We start from the raw sequence: 23,789 nt of genomic DNA on the forward strand, positions 1-23,789 counted from the left end.
ATTTTTGTTTCTTTAGATATATTTTTTGTTTATTTTTTTTTAATATTCTTTAAGTTTCTCGCTTAAATTAGTTGTTGTATTTCATAAAAATTCATAGTTTTACTTTATATCTTTAAACTAGTATACAAATTAAGGCTTCTTGTTTACACATGGGATAATTTTAATTACAGATTAAATAAAACAATAATATTTATAAAACTATCAATAATAAAAATAATGATAATTATTATTTTTAATAATAAAAATAAAAAGAAAAAATTATAATAATATTGTTAATGATAGGAAATAAACACAATGTAAATAATAATAATTATTACTATAAATAATATTATTATTATTAATGTAAATAATATCAAATATTATTAATAATTAATAATAGTATAACTATATGTATATATAGTAGCTGTATATTAATTATTTTTAAATTGCGCGGAAATATTTAGATAAATACAATTTTACGGTTAATGTTCTGATTTGTTTTTATTAAACTTTAATTTAATTTAAATTGTGATTTTTTTATCATCTACTTAGAATTTAAAAAAAAATTTAATTTATTTGCTTAAGTAATTTATACATTAAGTATGTTTTATATTTAATATTTTTGTGCTTATCAAATAAATTTTTTTTTATTAAAATTTAAGTAACTTATTTGGAGTTCTTATTAAGTACGTGATCATATAAAACTCACGTATTGTGAACACCTTCATCTTCAGAATAATTATCTTCTGCATCAGATCCTAAGTTATCTGAATTAATACCAGCACCACTGCCCGATTGATTAATATTATCTAAACCTAAATCCATTGGTTCAGATGGATCACGTCTATCAATATCAGGTCCATTCATTTCATGAGTTTGACGATGTGGCGATGAAGATTGTTGATCATCATTATTATTTCCATTGCCACTGTTGTGTTCAGAACGACGACTTGTTGGTTCAATTGTTAAACCTCCACCTAAACTACCATTTCCAATTTGTGCTAAACGAGCTGAGAGATCATTATTATTTTGTTGAGTTAATTTTGCTAAATCTAAATGTGGTGGTAATAATCCCGGTGGTAATTTATCAAGACCATGGCCCATTGCGTTTAATTGTGCCATTTTAGCTGCATGTAAAGCAGCTGCAGCATGTTCTTGTGACATTCCCATACCTAAAATATATAAAAATTAATAAATAAAAGACACATTTTACAAAATTTCAAAGCAACACAGTTATTTAGATATTATTTTAATTTATTTTTCTTACCAAAGGTATTTTCAGTTATAAACTGTAAGTAATCTAGAAGTGATTGACCAGTTGCTGCACTCGTTGGTGGTAAAGGTGTACCATGCATATCTTTTGACAATGAATCCATACTTTTTGGTGTCATAGCATCATGCCGAATTCTAGTAATTGTAGTATTTGGATGACCGTAACCTGAAAAGAAATCTTTTTATCAATTTAAATGGTAATTGATGTTCAAAAAATGCTATACCGGTTGTTAAATCTTCAGGATCATCATCATCGTCTTCATCACCAATGCCACGTAAATCTAATTTTGAATCACCGCGTCGTGTACCACTTGTGGGTGAAGCTCTAGCTCGTAATTCAGCAGCTGATATTTTAACACCCGCTTTTGCTAATAAACGCGATGCTAAGTCTGGATCAAATGGTGACGGCATTGGCAAAACGGGAAGGTCTTTCGTAGAAATACCACGATGTTGCCGTGACATATGAGAATGCAATGAGTTTCTTGATTTAGCTACTGTACCACAGAGAACACATCGATATCCAGGACAAACTGTATGTTTATCTTCCAAGTGGGTACGTAGTGTATGTGCAGATCGATAAATTTTTCCACATTTTGGACAAGGACGGGGATCAGTTGCACGAACTCGCATTTCAAGGGATCGACGAGATACTGTTGAGAAATTTAGTATAAAATATTATAATAAGAATTAATGTTAAAAAAAATAAATTTTTGATTTTAATAATAGATATAATATATTTATATATATACACATATTTTTAATTAAAATATTATTTTTGAGTAATATAATATATTGTGGTGGATAGGAAGAAATAAAAAGACTTTGATTGAAATTTTTTATTCCAACTTTTTAAAATATATTTCAAATCTTATATAGATTTTTCTTTTTGAGTTCTTTGGCTATTAACAAACTAAATGCGCTACTTATTTTTCGTTCTTACATAATATTTTTTATTTATTTTTGAAATAAAAAATCTTTGGTAAAACAATTTTTAAAACGAAAAATTAATTTAACATATTTAACATTTTCTAACTAAAATTAATAATTTTTTTTATAATTTATTATTTTATGAATTTTGGAGAATACATTTATACAAAATATTTTATTATTTAACATGGGAAACCGGACCAGTTTCCAATTAATTTTGTTTTCTAAAAAACTTTAAGAGAAATATTCAATAAAATTACTGAAAAAAAACTACAAATAAAAATAAAAGCTTGGTATATACGTTTTTTTTCTTAAAATCATGTGTTATTATAATTATTAATTTTTTCTTTATATTTAATATTCATTTTAATATATAAAAATAACATAAAATACAAATAATAACAATATTATTCTTGAGCAGAAAATTATCATCGGGGTATGACGATGTCTTCAAAGAGTAGCAAATATACACGTGCATATATGGAAGTATTTTAACATTCCTACAACGATTTAGATTTAGAACTGTAATGATATTTAAACATATTACATACATTTAATATTTTATTTGCTTAGTATATTGCGAGGTTGTTCTTAAGCTACGATTATACTTTAAAATTTTTGTTTAATTACGAGTACTTAACCAGAAGCAATAATTTACAAAAACAAAATTATTTTATAAAACTCTGAGGCAAAGTAATGGAATCAATTTTGAAAAAATAAATGGTTATTAATGAAATTACTTATTACAAATTTTCATTCATGGTCACTTGAATTTCAGAAAATGACATTTATTAGCTTAAGATAAAATAATTTTTTGTTCAAGCTTATTCATAATTTTAATTAAAATCCATTGTTTATTTATTGAAATAACGCGAAATTCTTATAGGTTAAACTATGAAACAAAATATTGTTTAATTTTTTAATTAAACACATTAAAAATTTTTTTAAATTAACAATTCTTTTTTTTTAAATAACAGTTCACTTTATTGACGTACCTATAGGTATCTTGACGTACTATAAATTTTTCACAGGGCTAAAATTTTCACAGTTACAGATAAAGTACATACATAGAAATTCAAAAATTAAAAACTTATACGATTTATTTATGTACGTTTTGTGTACGTTTAATTTATTAATGTAACAAATGAATCGCAAGCCAATTGGCAACATTTTAATTTTGTAAATAAAAGATTTTAAATTAAATACGGGTATATTTGCCATTTTGAAATTATTTCTTATATTTACTTACATTTATTACTTTATTTTTTTAACTTTAACATAAAAAAAAAAAAAAAAAATTACATAAACTTAAAATTATCACAAAAATTAATTTTAATATTTAATATAAATATATTGAACTACACATTTAAAAATATATAATGTATGTATTTTGGATTGTAAAAAAATAACAATTTCAAAAAATTATAATAAAATAAAATAAATAATTTATTAATAATAAAAATATACATTATGTATGTGTATTTATAATTATATATTTCTAAATTGCGATATACATACATAACATACACAAGTACCAATTATTAATATATGTAAATCTTTTATACTAATCTAGTATATACATACATATATTATATCCTTATATAATATATACATAGTTATGTCATTTGATAAATTTATGTATATATATATATATATATGTATATACAATATATAATAATATATATATATATATATATATGTATATCAAATAAATATATATGTGTGTGTGAATAATAAACACAAATTCTAACCTATAATTTTACAATTAAACTATACATAATATAATAATAATTTATTATATGTATATTGGATTTGGATAAATATGATGGCTTCTTTTTTTTTTTTTTATTAAATATTTTAATTTTTTATTAAATGTTTTAAATTTTTTTTTTTGTTTTTCATTATTAAACATGATATAAATAGTTTTTGTTATAGGAACCTGTATTGCGTTTTCATTAATATAGTTTTTATGTAGTAGTATAATTTTGTGTATACTGTATATATATACATATATACATATATACATTTATATGCAAATATATGTATATATGCGTATATTATATGTACTCTTATATACATATATATGTATTTTTATCCAAATTGTGTATATTAGAAGTACATACATATGTATAAATGTATTTTTTAATTACATTAAAATTAGGAATTATTATATAATATTATTTTAATTTATTATAAAATTTAATTTGTGTTATTTGTTTTCTTTTTTTTTTTGTAAAAGTAAATGTATTGAAAAAAAAATATGTATATGTATGTAGGTATAAAATAATAACTAAAATAAATAAAAATATTTTTATGTTATTTGAATATAGTTGTTTTTAGGTGCAAGTGCAATTTTGAAACCGTGTAAGCAGAATTTATGGTTAAAGAGATCGAATTATGTAATAGAAAATTTACAATATTGGAACTTTACAAAATTGTAAATAATTGCACATATTTTTTTTTTCTTTAAATTTTCTTAATGTGTTTTAACAGGTGACACGAATATATATAATAAAAAAAATATACTTTCTGTTCGAGTTAAATTTTTTTTCCTTCTTCACTCCTAGGATCATATGATATCATGCACTAGTTTCATAGCGTCATAGAGTTAACTATGGTAGGTGACTAGCCTGTCGCAATTTTATTTATATTAAATATTTAAGTTTAATAATACTATTTACCTTTTTAGTTTTCTTAGTTTTTAATATCGAATATTATGAATATTTGAAAATTACTTGTATAATATTTTATTAGTATTGTATATTAATTTATATAATATTGTTGGAGTTAAATAGTAGATTGATTATCAATACTAATCTTAGTAAAATATTTTATAAAGATAAAATGGCGGATCTGTCAAAGTAATGTCAAATTATGATAATTTTGTATAATTAATATTAAATGCTGAAAAATGCTGAATATTTATCGCGCGATCGACTGTATTCTCATAATTTTTTCATTATGGATTACAGATTTTACAACAAATTTAAATATGAATTAAACAATTCAATTTCATTATTTTTTAAATAATATTTGTAGTTAGTACGAAATTTATATAATACTCGTATGAATTTTACTTTTCCAATTATTGCACAATTTATTAAATTCGATCTCTTTTTTTTTTTTAATCGCGTATAACATCGGGTAATTATTTGCCTACACTTTTCCAATTTATTGTTTTGAAATTAATTTCTCTTTTTTATGTTAATATTTTTTTTTTTGGCTATTATTTTTATATATGTATGTATGTTGGATGCAAAGTTCAATATTTTTTAATCAATAGTATAAATGTTCATTATGATGTATGTAAGTATATGTATAAAAAAAAACACTGTTCAATAAATTTTGGTTTGATAATGAATTTGAAAATTAAAAAAAAAAAAACAACTGTTTGACAATGTCATTTTTTGTTAATAGTTATTAATAGAAATAATTTAATTTAATTTTAAGTATAGTGTTGAAGTATTTTGGAAATATAAATTAAAAGAAATTAATAATGAAAATATGTAGATCAGCTCTGTGTTACATATGTATATGAAAGAAATCGAAAAAATTTTCTTTAATCATACAAGGTTTTGTTTAAATTTACATCTTATTTTAAATAGTGTGTTTGTATTAAAATTAATTATATTTTTTTTTTTATTTCTTAATTAATTTTTTCTTTTTACTTTTACATATAATATTGTAATAATATTGTGATAATTTTTTTTATTTCTGAAGTATTTTTAATTATTATTAATTTTTTCATTTTTGTAATAGTTTAAGCTTGATAGCATAGGCACATTCTATATTCATTTTTTTTTTTTTTTAATTTTTTTTTTATTTAATTTTAAATTAAATTAAATTAAAATAAATTGAATATCTAGTGTATTTTTTAATTTTTAAAAATAATAATGTTAAAAATTTGCAAAATTTTTGAATGTGATTGCATGAAATTGATGAAATTAAAAATTTATGTACATATTTTTTATAACAATATTGTAGTTGTGTAGAGTAAATTATAAGACAATAATAAAGATTTAATGGGATTAAGACAGAATTTAGACATTTATAACATTACTTATGAATATTGTTTAATAAAAATTGGATGCTGTTCTATTTTTCTCAATCACTTAAAATGTCATTTCATTGAAACTTTTACACATCAAATTTTAAGTGAAAATTAAATTCATGAATAATGTTCGATATGCACATTCTGACTCAATATCAATGCTATATTTAGTAAATAGAATAAAATTAATTTTTTTAAATTTTAGGTTAAAAAAATAAAAATTTGCAAAAGAAATTTCGTAATTATTACAATTTCTAAGCAATTGATAGAAATGAAAAGATGTTAAATAAACTATCTGACCGTAAAAATAAATAATATTAATGTTAACATATTGAAGCCGCAAAGATGTGAATAAAAAAAAATTTATCATGATTCATATTTATTATTTTATGCACAAATTTTATAAAAAAAAAATATTTGCGGATGAAAATCATTAATTTTGTAGTAAAAGAAGAAAAAAATTAAAAAAAATTTTTAATTATTTTTTATGGAGAAATTTGCAGTTATTATGTGTGTTTTTTTTTTTTATTTTTTTTTTTCTTAAGGTTTAATTCTTATTTAAAAATTTTAATATATTATGCTTTTTTCTATTGTTCATTTGATATTTTATGAATATATAGTATTAACGTAGGATTGTATTAAAATTATATTAAATAACAAAAAAAAAAAAATAATATAATTAATAATATAATATATTAAATAATTAAAAAATAAAAAATGTTCACGTTAATTCTAAATTAATTTACATAATATGTATAATATAAATATTTGAAAAAAAAAAAACTAGCCATTATTATTTATTTGGTTTTATTTTCGTGTATATTAATTAAAATTATAATACTTTCTCTGAACTCAATAATATTAATAGTATTCTATACCATTATCGTATAATTCAATAATGTATAAGTATATGTATATTTTTGGTATTAAAAGTAAAATTAATCATATTTCACAAATAATACGCTATAATATCTTACTAATATTTGTATATATATATATATATATACATAATAAACTAATGTTAATTTTTAAAGTTTTCATTATATCTAATAGGAATTTTCTTTTACATGTGTTTGTTGAAACACATTATGTATATAATTATAATATTATTATATAATTCTATAGTTATTCAGTTTTTTACTAATTTTTTTTTTGTTTATTACTTAATTTTTATTGTTTATATTAAATATATTTATTATTCTTGAATTATTTTTTTTTCTATAGTTTTTAATTTATTTTAATAGAAGTTTTGAATTTTTAATTCTTTATATTTTTAGTATAATTATATGTATATATATATATATGCTTATATATTTTATACAAATAATTTTTAAATTTTTTATGTAGTTATTAAAAAGGACTGAGCGAAATTACAGTCGATTTGATCAATTTTTTATACAATTATTCAAATTTTATTTTTATTTTCAAAATATTAAATTTGTTCATGTTATTTTTTTTTTTTTAATTTAAATAATACTACATTTTAACAATTTTTATTTTATCACAAGCCAGGAATTATTAAATAAAATATTTTTTTTTGTTTTAGTTCTTTTCCTCAATCTGAAAAAATATAATTTGGAAGATTTTTTATTTTAGATCTTTATTTTTTTTTTTGTTTGTTTTTGTTTCCTAAATAATTAATTTATTAGCAAATTTTTCTTGTTTTATTTTCTTTTTTCTTTTCAAAAAAATTTCTAAATTTTATTTTGTTTTTCAAAAATTTTTTTTAATTTTTTTTTTAAATTTTTATACAAATATTTTTAAAAGAGATTGTATTTTCTTAGTTTTATTTTTAGGTAATTTTATATCATATTATTTGGTATTTTTAGTTTTTTATTTTTTTTTGAAAAAAAAAAAATCTCTTTGGTAAAATTAATAATTATTTATCTATTATATAATTATGTTTTTTAAATCTAAATTTTTATACAAATAACTATATAGGACTCAGTTTTAATATATATATATTTATATTAAATTTTTATTTTAAACAATTATTGATATAAAATCTCATTTATAATCTGGCATTCCTGTAAATGGCCCACCAGATGATCTCATAGCTTTCATTTTTGCCCATTGTAATGTATGTTTTATTCTCATATGATTTCGTACTGAATTTGGATGAGCAAATCTTCTACCACATTGTATAACAGGGCATACAGGACTATCACGTGGATAATGTCTATCTAAATGTTGTCGAAATATTCTTGGTTCTAATGGTGTTTCACATAATGGACATGGTAATAAATAACCACCACCACCGCCAGTATTTGTTGAATTACCATTATTATCATTATTACGATTATCAGATCTACTAGCATTAATTGCATTTACAGCTGCTGATGCATTTTGTAATAATTCAGGTAAATCTCTTGTACGTCCAAGACCAATAGCACGTGCCATTAATAAATTAGCAGTTAATTGATGATGATGTGTTTTAAAATCATCAGCAAATTGTTGATGTTGTTGATGAAAATTTTCATGTTGACGTTGTAAAAATGAATGTTCTTGTAAATGTTGTTCTTGATGTTGTTGCTGCTGTTGCTGTTGTTGCTGTTGGAATAATAATTTATTAACTGTATCAATTGGATCACATTGATTATCCAAATTTTTATTATTCTTTTTATTATTAACTGTTAATGAAATAGCTGATAATGATGAATGTGTTGAAATATCATCTTCTTCATCATAATCTTGTTCATCTTGTTCATTATTTGTAATTTGATTTATATTTTGTATTATATTTGATCCAATAATATTTTTTTCTTTATTATTATTTCCTTTTTGATTATATTGTGCATCTATATCTCTATTATTATTATCATTTAATGAATGTGTTGATTGAGCACCAGGTGATGATGATGTACGAGATCTTAATGATTTTTTATCATTATTTTTATGATTATTTTCTTTATTTAATATTAATTTATTTGAATTGGAATTATTCATGAATTCCTCGGAATCGATTACTTCTTTTTTGATATGATCTATTAAACCAATTTTTGAATTATGTAGATCTGCAATCGGTACAATAAGGGAGAGAAATGATTGCAGTTTAAAGTTTATATATATTTATATATATATATGTGTATATATGTAATTGAGTATGTAGTACTTTTTGATGAAAATTTTTTTTTTTAATTTTTAATTTTTTTTACTTATAATTCAGTCAATATAAATGGTTATATGATGAACTAATTTTGTATTGAAATTAATATACTGGGCAGCCAATTCATGTATATATATATAAAATATGTTTTTTTTTAGTTATATAAAATTAATTTTAACATCTTTAATATGATGATAAAGAAAAAAAATAAAATAAATTAAATAAATTACAAAATGACTAAAGATTTTTTTATAATAATTTTGATAAAAGTTAAAATATTGTTGATTATGTTCCAAATTCAGATTTAAATAAATTCAGATTTAATTATCCTTTTTTTTTCTTTTTGATTTTGAGCAAGCTTTTTTTCTAAGTTCGACCTTGATCTCCACTTTTCTTTAGAAAATTTTGCCAATTTTTCATTTTTGTTTTTGTTTTTTGTTTACACAAGAACTGAATTTTATATAATTTTTGTTCAAAAAATTTATTCAAATTTCTTCTTTGTACAATTCCAAATTTTCAAATTAATAATACAATTTTTATGTCTAATAAATTAGTTGTACATGATCTAAATTTTGTTTTTAATTTTATTAATTAAATTTTTATCGCCAATTTTACATGATTTATTTTTGTTTTTATATACAACTTCAGTTCAAATGTTTTTGAAATTTCATTTTTTGTTTTTCAAATTTTATAAATTTTGTTCTTTTTTTTTTTGTTTTTCTAATTTTAATTTAGAATGTTAAATAGCCAATTTTCTTTTTTTATATAATTTGTTTTCATAGATTTGTTTTCAAAGATCACGGTCGTTTTCTTTTTAGAGATTCCAATATATTGAATATTATGTTTTAAAATTGTTATACGTTCAAGTAAAATAAAGAAATAATAAGTAATTAAATTAAAGATAAAACAAGCAATCAAAATTTCATAAATAAACAAGTAAATGCAACAAATTATTTTTTTTTTAATTTTTATTATATAATAATTTTTTATATAATGTATATGTAAGTAAATAAGGGAAAAGAAATGCGTGTATTTATAATAGATAAAAAATGTGATTGATATAAAAATTTTAAATAAAATGCAGTATAACATTTTAATAATGTGTGTATGTTTTTATAGATAGGTGTATTAACATTTTATTTTATTAAAAAAATTTGAACAGTTTGATAAAAAAAAATCAATATTAATTCTAAATTTAAAATATTTATAATATTTAATTAATATTTAATGAAAACTATGTACAAAATTTTGGTAATTAACAAAGTATAGACAAAATTTAGCTGAGATTCAAAATTTACTATGTATATTTAAATAATTTCGTAGTTTAATCTTAATCAATTCTGTAAAATTTGATATGTATTAGAAACGAGAAGTGATATAGGTTCTGGTTTGTACAATTAGAGAAAAAAAGAAGAAATATGAATTGAGGCGCATTTTGAATATGGTTTAGGCCCGTTTCAAACTTGATAGTTTGTAAAATTTAGTAAATAAAATTCAATATAAAAGTAACTTTAAATTAAAGCACTGTAACTATACAAGCAATTATTAAATCATAATTTAAGAATACGGTCCATTTTAACTGAGTTTTTAATTAATTGTAACAACTCAATTAATAAATCATCTTTCATAATAACTCGCTTTTTCACAGTCTACAATATAAAATTTATATTTTAATCTAATTAGAAAATTGAATATGCTAAGAAATTTTTTCAAGGCACATTTTTTCAAGGCACATTAATTTAAGAACAGAAACATATTCATATATACTAATAATTTTAGTTAAAAATTGAAATTAACGCATTCGCTTCCAAAGGCTTCTTTTCACTTTTGTCCCCTGATGCCATGTCTTAATTTTTATCTTGTACTATAAATTTTAAAGTAAAATTCTAAAAAGAACTACAAAAGACCTGTAGAACTTATTCTAGAATGTAATCATCGTATTCTAGAATGTAATCATCATCATCATCTGAAAAATCGTTGTCACTTGTAGAACAGTAACAAAAATATCTTTCTCTTCTGTATCTTGATGGTTACCCATTTTTTTTATGAAAAATTAACTAAAATTAATGTTACAACTCAATTGATGGAGAACACAAATAAATTTAATTTGCTTGAATAATACCTCAGTGTATACAAAATTTACAGGAAATTCCTTAAAATTAAACAAAAATAGAAATTCGAGCCTCAAACAACCTTTAATCTCGAAAAACTGACCACTACTAAATTTTATATGTATAAAATCTCATTCCAGAACAAAATAAATTTTCGGGACTTTCTCTTTATGCTCGAACTAAAAAAAAAACTTTTTTTCAAGTAAAATGAACTTATTCCTGTGCCAAAATACAAAAATAAATTAATTTAGCTGTGCCATATTGATTTTAAGTAGAAGTAACATTTCTGGTCTTAATTTCGTGATATCTCGTAGTGGTATATTTTAAGAACATTTTACTACGAGATATCTCGTAGCTAGCAGTGAATGCGTTAAATAAAATTTTCAACGACAATTTTAGTTTTACAATTGCTTATTATTTTCATATTTCTTTAAAATATTAAATAATAATAGGCATTTTGTGTAAGCAATATTTCACTTTTACATACATACATGTATGTTGTATAAGAGGCTATTAACCCTCTGTATATAATCATCTTAGAACAATAAAATAACAAGAAATTTAATAATTTAAATATTTTATACATTATTCCCATTGTATATATACAATATAATTACTTTACTATAAAACTGATTTAATTTAATTTTAATAAAAGTCTCATTAAAAATGTAATTTTATATATATGAAAAAAAAATATACGTATTTAAAAAGAAAAAGGAACAAAAAGGTTAAACAAATTGACCATTAAATATTATTATTCTCACATAACCTTTTAAAAAACAAAAAAAAAATACATAAAAAACGGTTTCTTTTCCCTCTATATTCAACCCGAGTACATAAAACCAAGTAAAATTAATAACCACAATGAAATAATTCACTTAATCAAGTTTAAGTTTCAATATAATAAAAATATATAAAAAAAAAAATTTAATAACGAAAAAATAAAAAAAAAAGAAATAATAAGGAAATCAACCTTTCTTCATTTTCCAACCTATATTTATTAATCATACCCAGAAGTTTGAGTAATAATTTACAAATCATTTCATTTTTATAAAAACCTAAAATTAAATACATGACGTGCGCTTGTTATTACTTTAAAAAAAATGAAGAACAGAAAAAAATCCTTAAAAGAAAATAACGAGAGGAAAACAGAAAAAGGAAAAAAAAATTACAGACAAAAAAAAAAAATATATAAATAAAAAATGAAAATCTAAACGTTAAAAAGCCCATAATTCACATTATCCTCAATTTCCTAAACAACTACCTTTGTATAATATAATTTGGATATATTCACATAATTCTTAGTAACATAAAATTCATTTTCTTTTTTGTTTTTGTATTGTTTTTCATTCCTATTTTATGTTTTTAATATTGTTTTACAAGATGTTCCATTATTTTGTAGTAGAAGTGTCTTATGTTTTAAATTGCAATAGGAAAATTTTACAAATTTTATAGAAATGTCACATATTCTATATTATATTCTCACATAAAACTATTTCGTTCAAAAGTTCTATCTAAAAACTAAAAAATGAGAATGTACAAAATATTAATAAGGCCAATAATTATGTTACATGTGGATGTGAGATTTGAACATTAAAAGTCACTGATGTTAAAGATGTCCCTTACATCGTTTGAAGGAAAAATTTTAAGAAGAATATACAGCCCTGCTAGAATAAGCCAAGGGGTATATCGAATAAGGTACAATTTTGAACTGAAAAATCTAATAGAAAAAAGAAATATTTTTCGTTTCATCGAAGCGCAAAGGTTGCCATATAATAAGAATGGATGATAAAAGTGAAACAGTGAAAAGGATATAACAACGTAGAAGGTAGACGTAGACCTGGGCGACCAAAAAAAGAAATGGAATGATGACGTTTTTTCGGATATAAGGACGATTAATAATTGCTATGAACAAGCTAAGCAGAGAGATCGCTAGAAGGTGATAGAGGCACAAGTAGTGTCTAGCTGACAAGAAGAGAAGAAGAAGAGTAGAAATGTCAATGTCAACACATATGTACATATATATATGTAGTTTGGGGCTGCGTGGGTTAATTGCAAGTAGGGACAATAATGGAAACGGCAATATGGTAATATTCAAATTTTTTATTCTATTAAACCAATTTGTTTGTTTATGATCAAAAATGTAAAATTAACACAGAGAAAAATTTTATCTAAATTAGATATTTTTTTTAAAGAGAACAGACAAAAACTATATCCGAAATCCCGATAACCGTACTTTAAAGCTAATTTTCACAAACATTTATTTCCTGCCAAACATTTATTTTGAAGAACGCAAACTATTGTCAAAACAGCTATTTTTTTTTATTGTTTTATTAGCAAAAAGTTATTAACTGCGATAACTCCCATATTATATGAACTGCTTTAACTTAGGCAAAATATTGCCTTCTATATATATTTTATGCAGAATCTTTGACGAAATATTCAATTCCATATTGTTAAAAAACCGTTTTGAATGCTCAGGAAAAGAAGGTTTTTACCCATGAATTATTTATTTTTATCGTATTTTTTTATTATTTTGTGCATAATTTGTTATAAAGTTTGCAAGTTGTAAGACAATTTTTCACTAAACTTTAAAATAAAATGCGAATGATAAAACATATACTAATTCTGAAAATATAAAACCAATTATTGCATTGGGACCTTACTGATGAATAATAATGTATAGTTTTTCTTCTTATTATGTGTAGCTACAAATGAAAATGGGAAAGAAAATTCTATGATTGAAAATGATAAAGAGACATAGATTACAGTTAGGACTATTTTGAAACACACAGTACATAAAATTTTTTATTTTTGCTTTTTGCTTTTTTTTTTAATATTGACTATTTATGTATTGCTAAACTGCTCCCATCTAGATAAAAAGAAAAAAAATCGCCGCGAAAAAAAAATGTATATAAATAAATTACGCATCTAAAAAGAGCACATAATAAAAAAGAAAAGAATTTACATTAATATCGACAAGAAGACCATATAGAAAGCCACAACTTATTTTTAAAGAAATAAAATAAAGACTAAAAATAAGAAAAATACATTATACACACATATATGTATGTATGTATTACCAAAATAATAATTTCATTCTCTTTCCACTTTTTTTCTCATGCATACTATGACTTTGTTATACTTGTAGTACAATATACTCGTTATATATATATAATTTTTGACTTTTATATTGTTTTTGCGCCAAGCCCAAAAAACTTCAATCCATCAAAACTAATTTACCTAAAAAATAAATTCTTTACATATTCTTTATACATTTTTCGTATAATTGTGCCCCCATCAACTCCGCCGCCTTACAATTTTATTAACATTTTTTTTTTTGTATATAAGTAATACACTTATTCTTATTTTCATTCTTTATATTATATTATTATTATTATTATTTTTACCTTATGTTTATAAAATTTTTTCACATGATCCTTTTTCTTAAAGGATATTACAATATATATGTATATGTACCGAAATAAAGTAAATTGCATAAGAAAAGTTGAAATAAAGAATAATATTAAATGGTATATGAATTTTATATAATGCAAATAATGCTGGTATGAGAAAAGAGGTACAATATATTTTTATGGAGATATTTTGGAAAAAAAGTACAAAAAATTAAAGATCAAAATAGAAAATTCGATGTCAATGTAATGACGATTAAAATTATATTATGAAAATATTTTAAATGAATAATAATTGCCTACATTTAGGCGACTTATTTATTTATTAATTTGGTCTATGTAGAATTTACTTTTATGTACAATAAGTAATTAATTACAAAAAGTAATATTACAAATAGAATTTACATATTTATTTTACAATTAACAAATTGAAATTTCAATTAATAATCTGGTTATATGCAAAATTAAGAAAAATAAACCTTGTTTTTTTAATTATTTTTGGTGATGAATGCAACAATGAGTATTCAAATATTTTATTCAAATATTTTCCGAATTTTCGACATTGAGTGATGATATTATTTTCCTTATATTTAATAATACTTCTTTTAAATTTATTTTATAACTACATTTTTTGTTTCTATTTATACATATTACATACAAAATACAAGTATGTGTAAAAGTATATTTCTAAGACATTAAGAATTCAATATACTCAAATGTATTGCATATGGTTATTTCTTTAAAAAGAAATTTCATTCTTTTTTATTTTTTGTTTATTTGAAATAAAATTTTCAATTTTTATATTCTAATATCACGTATAATGTCGATTTATATTATGGTATTTTAATAAATTTTATTAGGTATCTTTCTTTAAAACAATAAAAAATATAAACAGAATAATATAATAAATTTAATATTTATTATTGGACTAAGGTTCACAATCTATATATATATATATTTGTATGTACATAATATTATTTTATTATTATATATAGAAGTGAAAGGGATAAAGGAAAAGAAAATATTGTAAAATTCTTAATACTTTATTTATATTTAAATGAAGAAAAACTGAAAACTTTTGTTTAACATTGAAAGAAAATTTGAAGTACATTTTATGTTATATTGAAAAATTTACACAATTTTTTTTTCTTAGATAGTGATATATTAAAAAAGAAACTGTTTATTTTCTTCTAAGATATTTTAGAATACTATTGGTTCTTATGGTACATTATGCGTTAATATGGAAATAAGAATAAAACAAAAAAAAGGATATATTATTTTTGTAACTAAAAATGTCAGGAAGAGAATTATTGCATTTTATTTTTATATAGTCTTTTATAAATCGATTTCTTTTTAGGTATATATATGGTAATTTAATACATAATAAATAAAACCTTAAAAATATTGCATATAAAAATTGTATACTGTGCTCTTGTTTAATTGAAAATTTTCAAATTCACACATCTAATTTGGACTTAATGTTTTATGTGTAAATGAAATTATACGTATATTAACCTGTTATGTGATTAGTTTTTCTAAGACAGCTCAATTTACTATGCTGAATTAATTTCAAGCGAAGACTCATATTTACGAAATTTTATTAATAGGGAAATTTTTGGTTTTTTCTAATAACTTTAAATTTTATAGCAAATGAAATTTTCTTTTTCGGCATGACACACATATACGAAATTAACTAAAAAATGAACTTTTGAAATTAACGCATATATGCGACATAATCTCTTAACAGGTTTAAGTACATTTTTATTAAAAATTAGAAATTTTGCACCTTATTGTCTTATTACATACTGGAATGCCAATATGTAAAAGTATCACACATTTTTCATAAATAACTATATAAAGTGTGTGATACTTTTACATATTGGTATTCCAGTAACGCGGAAATAGTTAAAATTATTTCATTATTTTTATCTTACGTTTTAAAAACTCCCGAACTATAAAAATTCGTAATTATATTTTAATTCATATATTAAGAAAATGCTTTTATATTGTTTTAATTTAAATTTATAGGATTTAGTTAAAAAAAAATATTGGCCATTCATAATTAAAACTACATTTTTAAGATATTTTGTAAATAAGTATAAAAACGATTCATTGAATGATAAACGATTTAAAGAGATTTGATAATTTTTACTAATTTTTTATATACTAATTAAATTCAATAATTTTTACATTTTTTCAATAAATCTTATGAATTTATTACGAAATATAAAACATGTGATGTTTATTTTGAAGAATGCATGTGATAGCATTTAAATAATTAAGTAAAAATGCTATCGCAAATAGTGACTATAATCTGAACAAAATTAAAAATTCTATCGAAATCTATTCCATATTAACTCTTTCTCGCCTAGGTATAATGCGGAATAAACACATTCTCACCTAGGGGATCGGAATCAAAAAAGTTCCTAGGAGTTGACGTGAGAAAAGCTTACGGGCCTTCGTATTAACGACGGCGAATCTTTGCTCTTTGCACAAAGGAACATAATCAATTTCTGGGAATATAAAAAATCATTTCTCTTCATTCGTTAGTAGTTTTAATTAACTAACAATTCTAAAATACTTAAATTTAAGTTTAAAACAATGAGGATTAAAAAATAAAGTGCCTTAAATCTTCTCGCCCATGCACTTTTTTATTCCTTCATTTTGTTTTTATTTTTTTCAATTTAATTTAAAAAAATTTGCTTTTAAAATAATAATAATAATATTTTAATTTTAAATCATTTTTTCTACTCTTTGATCATAAATGAATAAATCAAAAAGACCAAAAATTGTGTTTTAATTTATAAAAAAAAAAAATTAAAAAAACACACATTTTTCCTCCCAAAAGAATTGAATGTAAAAAACAAGAAAGATAGCTATCCTTTTAATGTTTTTTTTTTTTTTTTTTGGAAAGAATGTCGAGGTGATGGTTATAAAGGATTTTTCTTCTTATTTTTTTTTTAGTTTCTCTATATAGTATTTGACCAGCATTACCGCAAAACTATACAATATCTTTGAGAGAGAAAAAGGTCTACAAGTATATTGTGTATATATGTATATATGTGTATATCAACAAATCAAAAACAAAAAAAAAACTTTAAATTTCTCATGTAATTAAATCTATATATACGTACACGTCTACGCACGTGTGTGTTTACAATATATATATATTGTTTATAATTGTACAGTATAACACATATACATACATAAATTTCGTATAAGAAATCTTGATAGTATATAAAAGAAAGGTTTAATTTTTTTTTTTTGTTTTTATTTTTATGATAAAAATCTATTATTCCCTAAATCTATGGAGAAATGGTTAAGAAAAAAGGTTTTATATAGGATTTAAAATTAATTTCGTATTTAATATAACAATATTACATAATATTTGTTATGGTAATATAGTAATAGTAAATAGTAATACTATAATAGTAATAATAATAATTTATATATAGTAAAATTTTTAATTTAAATTAAAAAACTTTAAGTACACACACTTTTGCTTTCAATTTTTTTTCATTTTTTTTTGTTTTTGAACATTTCAAAATAATACGGGAGAGCAAAGAAAAGAAAAATAGAAATAAAAGGAGTTCTTTTGATTTTGATTTTATGATAGCACTTGTACTATATATAGAGATGAAAATTATATAGAATTATTTTGATTATTATATATGTATATAAAGAAAGAGAAAATAGAACAAATAAAACCAAAAAAAAGTTTTTTAGTTTAAATACTTGTTCTATTTTTTTTTCTAAATAAAAATATTTAATTTATTTCATTATAATAACTATGGCATAATGAAAAAGAAAATATATGTTAAAGGCCTTAAAAAGTCAGGGCTGCCACTTATGAAAAAATTAATGGATCAACAAAAGTTTAACACACACTTGCACTTTAATTTTAATTTTGTTTTAAATTTCACATAAATTTCTCTAATTCTATTTCCCTTTGATGTTTCTCCAATAAAACGAGATTACTCGAAAACAAGATGGATAAACTGCTTAAGTATTTACAATCAAATTCTTGTCACATAACAATGTAAATAATAATAAAAAACATTTATGAAATCTCAAAAATTTTTAAAGAAATTATGTACTAGCATATATAACGTATTCAAATTACAATAGAAATTCCAAATTATATATACAAGTTACAATAGGACGTGAAATTTTTTTTCCACATGATCTATGTACGTTTTCAGATATTTTAAAAAGTAACAAAATAATTTTATTTGAAAAGTAATATTTTAATTTTAAATATTAAAAGTTTAAATATCAAATACGACTAAATACGAAAAATATTGGCCGATGATGGAGTCCTAAATAAATTTTAAACAAGAGAAATGGGTTCATTCGGACCAGACCAATGTGGCAACACTGAAATGTACTAGTGAAACCACCAGATTGCTCTGTTTTGTCATATAAATAAATAGTACAAAAAAAAAAACAAACAAAAATAAAAATTGTCGAAATTCCTTTAAAAAGAAAATTATAAGTGTATGTATTAATATAAAAGGATCAAGTACAAAAAAAAAAAATAAAAATAAAGGAAAAGTGAAAAAAAAGGGTATCAAAATGATCGATTTCAAGTATAAATTTAACCAGAGAAATTAAATTGAGAATTGGGTTATAATATGCTAAAAAACATAATATATATATATATTTATATATATTTATATATATATATATATATATATATATATATATATCAAACAGAATATATTGAATTTGTTTTCTTAAATGTGGTAAAATATACAAAACCTTAGGTATACATATGTATATCTATAAGTCTTGTATGATAAGTATAAATAAGTAGTACAGTTTTTAAAATATCTTTTATTGTACTTTTATACTTTATTAAGACAAAAAATGACAAGGAAAATAAGTTCAAAGTTTCGAAATTTTGGAATCTTTTTCATTTTATTCAATTCATATAAGTACTATATATTTTAGAGAGTGCGGAATTTGGTGATAGCAAAAAATATTTATTCAATGCGTTCTTTAAATAAAGTTCTATTATTAAAAAACCAATTTTGAATGGTAATTAGAAAAATAAGTTGTTGTTTTAGTGATTCAGATGACTTTATGATCTGAAGGCAGCTCACTTTATAGAGATACAATTAAAAATATATGATATTTTTTACGTGGTTATAGTCAATTGAATAACTTCAAATTATTTGACCATAACATTAATATAACAAATGACAAATGGTTTGTCAATTCGAGTGTCCACCTATACGTATAATCACCTACACATTCTGTTAGTCGCATCACTAGACGTAATGATACAATTAAGGGAATATGGTTATTGTATGAGTAATGTAGTCAAAAAAGTTAAAAATTTGTAAAAATTCTAATAGTTGAATTTAAAAAAATAATAAATTTTTATTAAATTTTGCTTTTTTAATTTTTATCTTAATCAAAAATAATTTTAAAAAATTTGTTAAATAAATTTATAAAAAAATTTTTTAATAATAAATAAACGCCTAATGTTATGCAATAATTGTCGTAGGGAATTAAGGAAGGAATCAGAGAGAAGGCGGTCAAAGCGCTGGAGGAGCCTTCCAGGGCTGCTTCCAGGGCTCCTTAGGGGAGCACCTCACAAGGCTTGGCTTCGAAAGTGAGAACGCTATGAGGAGAATAGAGACACCGCGGTGCACATTCTGGAGGAGCGTGAAGCTGTTACTCATAGGAGGGGGGAGATGTCGGGGCCCTTTGCTCTAATGGCGGCGGAGTTTCGGTCTTCCGGGCCTCACAAGTTGCTTGAGCTCTTTAAGACGATGGGTCTTGAGCGTGTGTTGTAGAGCATTCCCCGCACAAAATAATTTTAAATATGTTAATTTTCTATTTTTCACTTATTTCTTATTTTTATAAATATATTAGTTAAACACCAATTTCGATAATTAAATTTATAGCAAACGTCGAACAAGTTTTATTTCAATCGTTAAACAAAAAAGGTTTTAGTTTTCATTAAGTTAGGTTATGTTTAGTTAAATTAGCTAAGACAATTTTTTCTTTTATAGTTGTTGGAAATTATTGATGGTTTGTATAAAAATTCTTTTCAAATAGAAATAAAAACAAATTATCAAATAATGGCATTTAAAATTAAAGAATTACCGAACAAAGCTGTATTCTTTAAAATTAATAATTGAAATACAAATTGAAAATAAATCATTTTTTAAAAATTTAATAAAAAGATAAATAAAAATGAAATACAAATAAAATTTGATTTTTATGTTATTCTTTTTATGATTTTGTAAATTAAGCAAATTATGCATAGTTATAGTGCAACGTTCTTAATTGAACAATATTACTAACTTATATAAACAAATTACAAGAAAATATAAAAATATATTTAAAAAAAAAATAAAAAGACAATTTTTTTTTATTCCCCTTGAGTTTTTTGGTATACGAGTGTTATATACATTTGTATGTATATTAATTGTAAAGATAAGAAACAAGTTAAACTATGTGTCTTAAATTTTCAAACAGATTAATTTATATTTCCAATTTTATACATTGTAGTATTTAAGTATATGCAACCTTCTGCAAACATATCTTGTATACATGTATATGGATTTCACTCATATATGTGTATACATTAAATATAAGTTAATTTTTGCATAAGAAAGAAAATTTTTTCTCTTGTAAAAAAAAAAAATTGTTTAATATAAAATTTTTGTTTTTTCTTTTGTCTTTTTTTTTTAATTTTTTCTTGTGTCTTATTTCAGGAAGATGTCCTTCGAGATCCGTTTTATCTCTAACATAGAAAATTTGTTTTTTAGTTTTGTTGGAATTATTTAAAAAAAATATGTATTATAATCCGTATATATATGTGTATGAACAGAAGATGTATTTAAAATTTCTATGAAAAAGATTTTAAATTTAACCATTTTTCATTTTTCATTTACATAGATGCCATATAATTTATTTATTTATACACTATTTATATTTATTTAATATTATACATACATTGTGCCCCATATGCATCTACATATATTCTATATGTTTATATATACTTGGAATAGTCTTGGAGTATGGGGAGTATAAAGTAAAAAAAACTTGTAACAATAATTACGCTCATATTTTTAACCATGAATATATGAAGTATATTTTATATATAATATACTTTTGTATTATATGGTAAATAAATATATGGCAGATATATATGGAATATATATATATACATATTTTTAATTTTATATTTTATTTTATTATAAATTTTTAGAAAATTTCATCTGGATTGTGTGGTTTGTTAATACTATCCAATTCGTAATTGTCTAAAATATTTAAATTCCTATACATATACGTAAATATATATTTTATAAATATGTGTACATATGGGTGTATGTATATATATATTCAAGTGTAATTTATGTCTTCACGAAATTCATTAAAAACGATCTTATTCCTTTCTACAACAAAATTCTCTTTGTTATATTGACTTTGTTTTTTGTTTCTCAACAATATTTATAAACAATTATGTATATAATAATAAGTTTATAATTCTATGATATAAATTTATTTTTTTATTTTATTACAGGACCGTATTATAATTAACGAGTAAAATTGTATGAAATAAAACATTTATAATAATTTTAAAATATTATATAAGAATATAATTAAATTGTTCCCAATAATTTTAACCATTCTATATAGCATAATATTTAAAATTGATTCAAACTATTCTAGAATATATTCTAATTGTATGCAATAGTTTATGAAATTAAATATTAATAAAATAAAAATTTAATAGAAATATTTCGAATATAGAATCAATAAAATTATAATAAAAATTTATTTTTCTATGAAAATTTTGAAATTAAGTCCGACACTGATACACATGTATTATATTATTATTTTATTATATACCTATATGATAGAATATCGCCACATATTCTGAACGTGTATGTATATGCAATTTATAACTATAATATTATATTTTAAATTATATTAACACTTTAAAAAGGATAAATATCCTTTGTGAATATTTTAATTATGAACACTAAATATGAACATATATAAATAGTATGTTATATTATAGTCTTAAGCAAAACGTTACTATTTAAGGGATTATTATTTATGTAGATGCATATAAGTATTTCTTTAAAAAAAAAAAATATTTTTTTTTTTTTTTTAAAGAAAATTATATTTTTCATAATTAAACCTTAAAAACCCATCTTAAATTTATTGCTTTGTGTCGTCCTGGTCGCTTTTCATAACATTCAAAATACTTTATCTTATTAATATGAAGACATTTACACAGTACATATTATTATTATAAAACAACGAAGAAAATATACATAGAAAAATAAGAAAAATAAAAATAAAATAGAAATAAAATTAACCAAGTCCTTAACTATACATACCAAAATATGGTATGCAATACTTATACATATATATATATAACCTATATATTGTATATATATGAAAATTTATTTATGTAATTTTATATTATGATAATTTTTTATTTATTTTATCTTTATCTTCTATACTCTCTTTATAATAATTATAATAATAATAATTGTATATTATTTATATGTACTCTATATATATATGTATGTAAGTATATGTAAGTATTTTATGAACATATGAGCATTTAATGAAAATTATTATACATTAAACAAGCTAGAAAATCTATGATTAATTTATAAATACCAAAAATATTTTTCAGTTTAATTTTTTTTTTATTGTTTTTCTTTATTTAACGAATTTAAGTATTAATAAGAGTGTGTGTAAAAAAAAAAAAGTATTTAAGAACATATTGTATATCATGAACTTATAACTTATACACATATATTCATACATATGTAAATAGAGAAAGAAAAGGTAATTTATGAAGGGTTTATTTTATTAAAAATGGGAAAAAGGACATCGTATTAAATTATATAACAGTATGAGAACACAAAAGAAATAAAATAGGAAAGAAG

The 23,789-nt window shown here is 21.3% G+C and overlaps 1 protein-coding gene across 7 annotated transcripts in view; it reads right to left on the reverse strand.

Annotated features, from left to right (window-relative positions):
* Nucleotides 1–51: 51 nt before the first annotated feature.
* Nucleotides 52–23,789, reverse strand: part of LOC129615297 (protein abrupt) — a 234,415-nt gene continuing 210,677 nt past the window's right edge. For 3 of the 7 annotated variants that reach the window (XM_055530426.1, XM_055530427.1, XM_055530428.1), the window contains 3 exons: nucleotides 1,476–1,901; nucleotides 1,247–1,429; nucleotides 53–1,151 (listed from right to left, as the gene is read on the reverse strand). In XM_055530426.1, coding sequence (XP_055386401.1) covers nucleotides 685–1,151; nucleotides 1,247–1,429; nucleotides 1,476–1,901 — 1,076 coding nt within the window. In that variant the 3' untranslated portion in view covers nucleotides 53–684. Of the gene's footprint in view, nucleotides 1,152–1,246; nucleotides 1,430–1,475; nucleotides 1,902–7,987; nucleotides 9,244–23,789 lie in introns of those variants that run through there. The other 4 variants (XM_055530430.1, XM_055530429.1, XM_055530432.1 and 1 more) reach the window with 4 other exon arrangements.

The sequence above is a fragment of the Condylostylus longicornis genome, unplaced genomic scaffold, assembly GCF_029603195.1.
Source record: "Condylostylus longicornis isolate FDR11 unplaced genomic scaffold, ASM2960319v2 ptg000135l, whole genome shotgun sequence".
Taxonomy (NCBI): Eukaryota; Metazoa; Arthropoda; class Insecta; order Diptera; family Dolichopodidae; genus Condylostylus; species Condylostylus longicornis.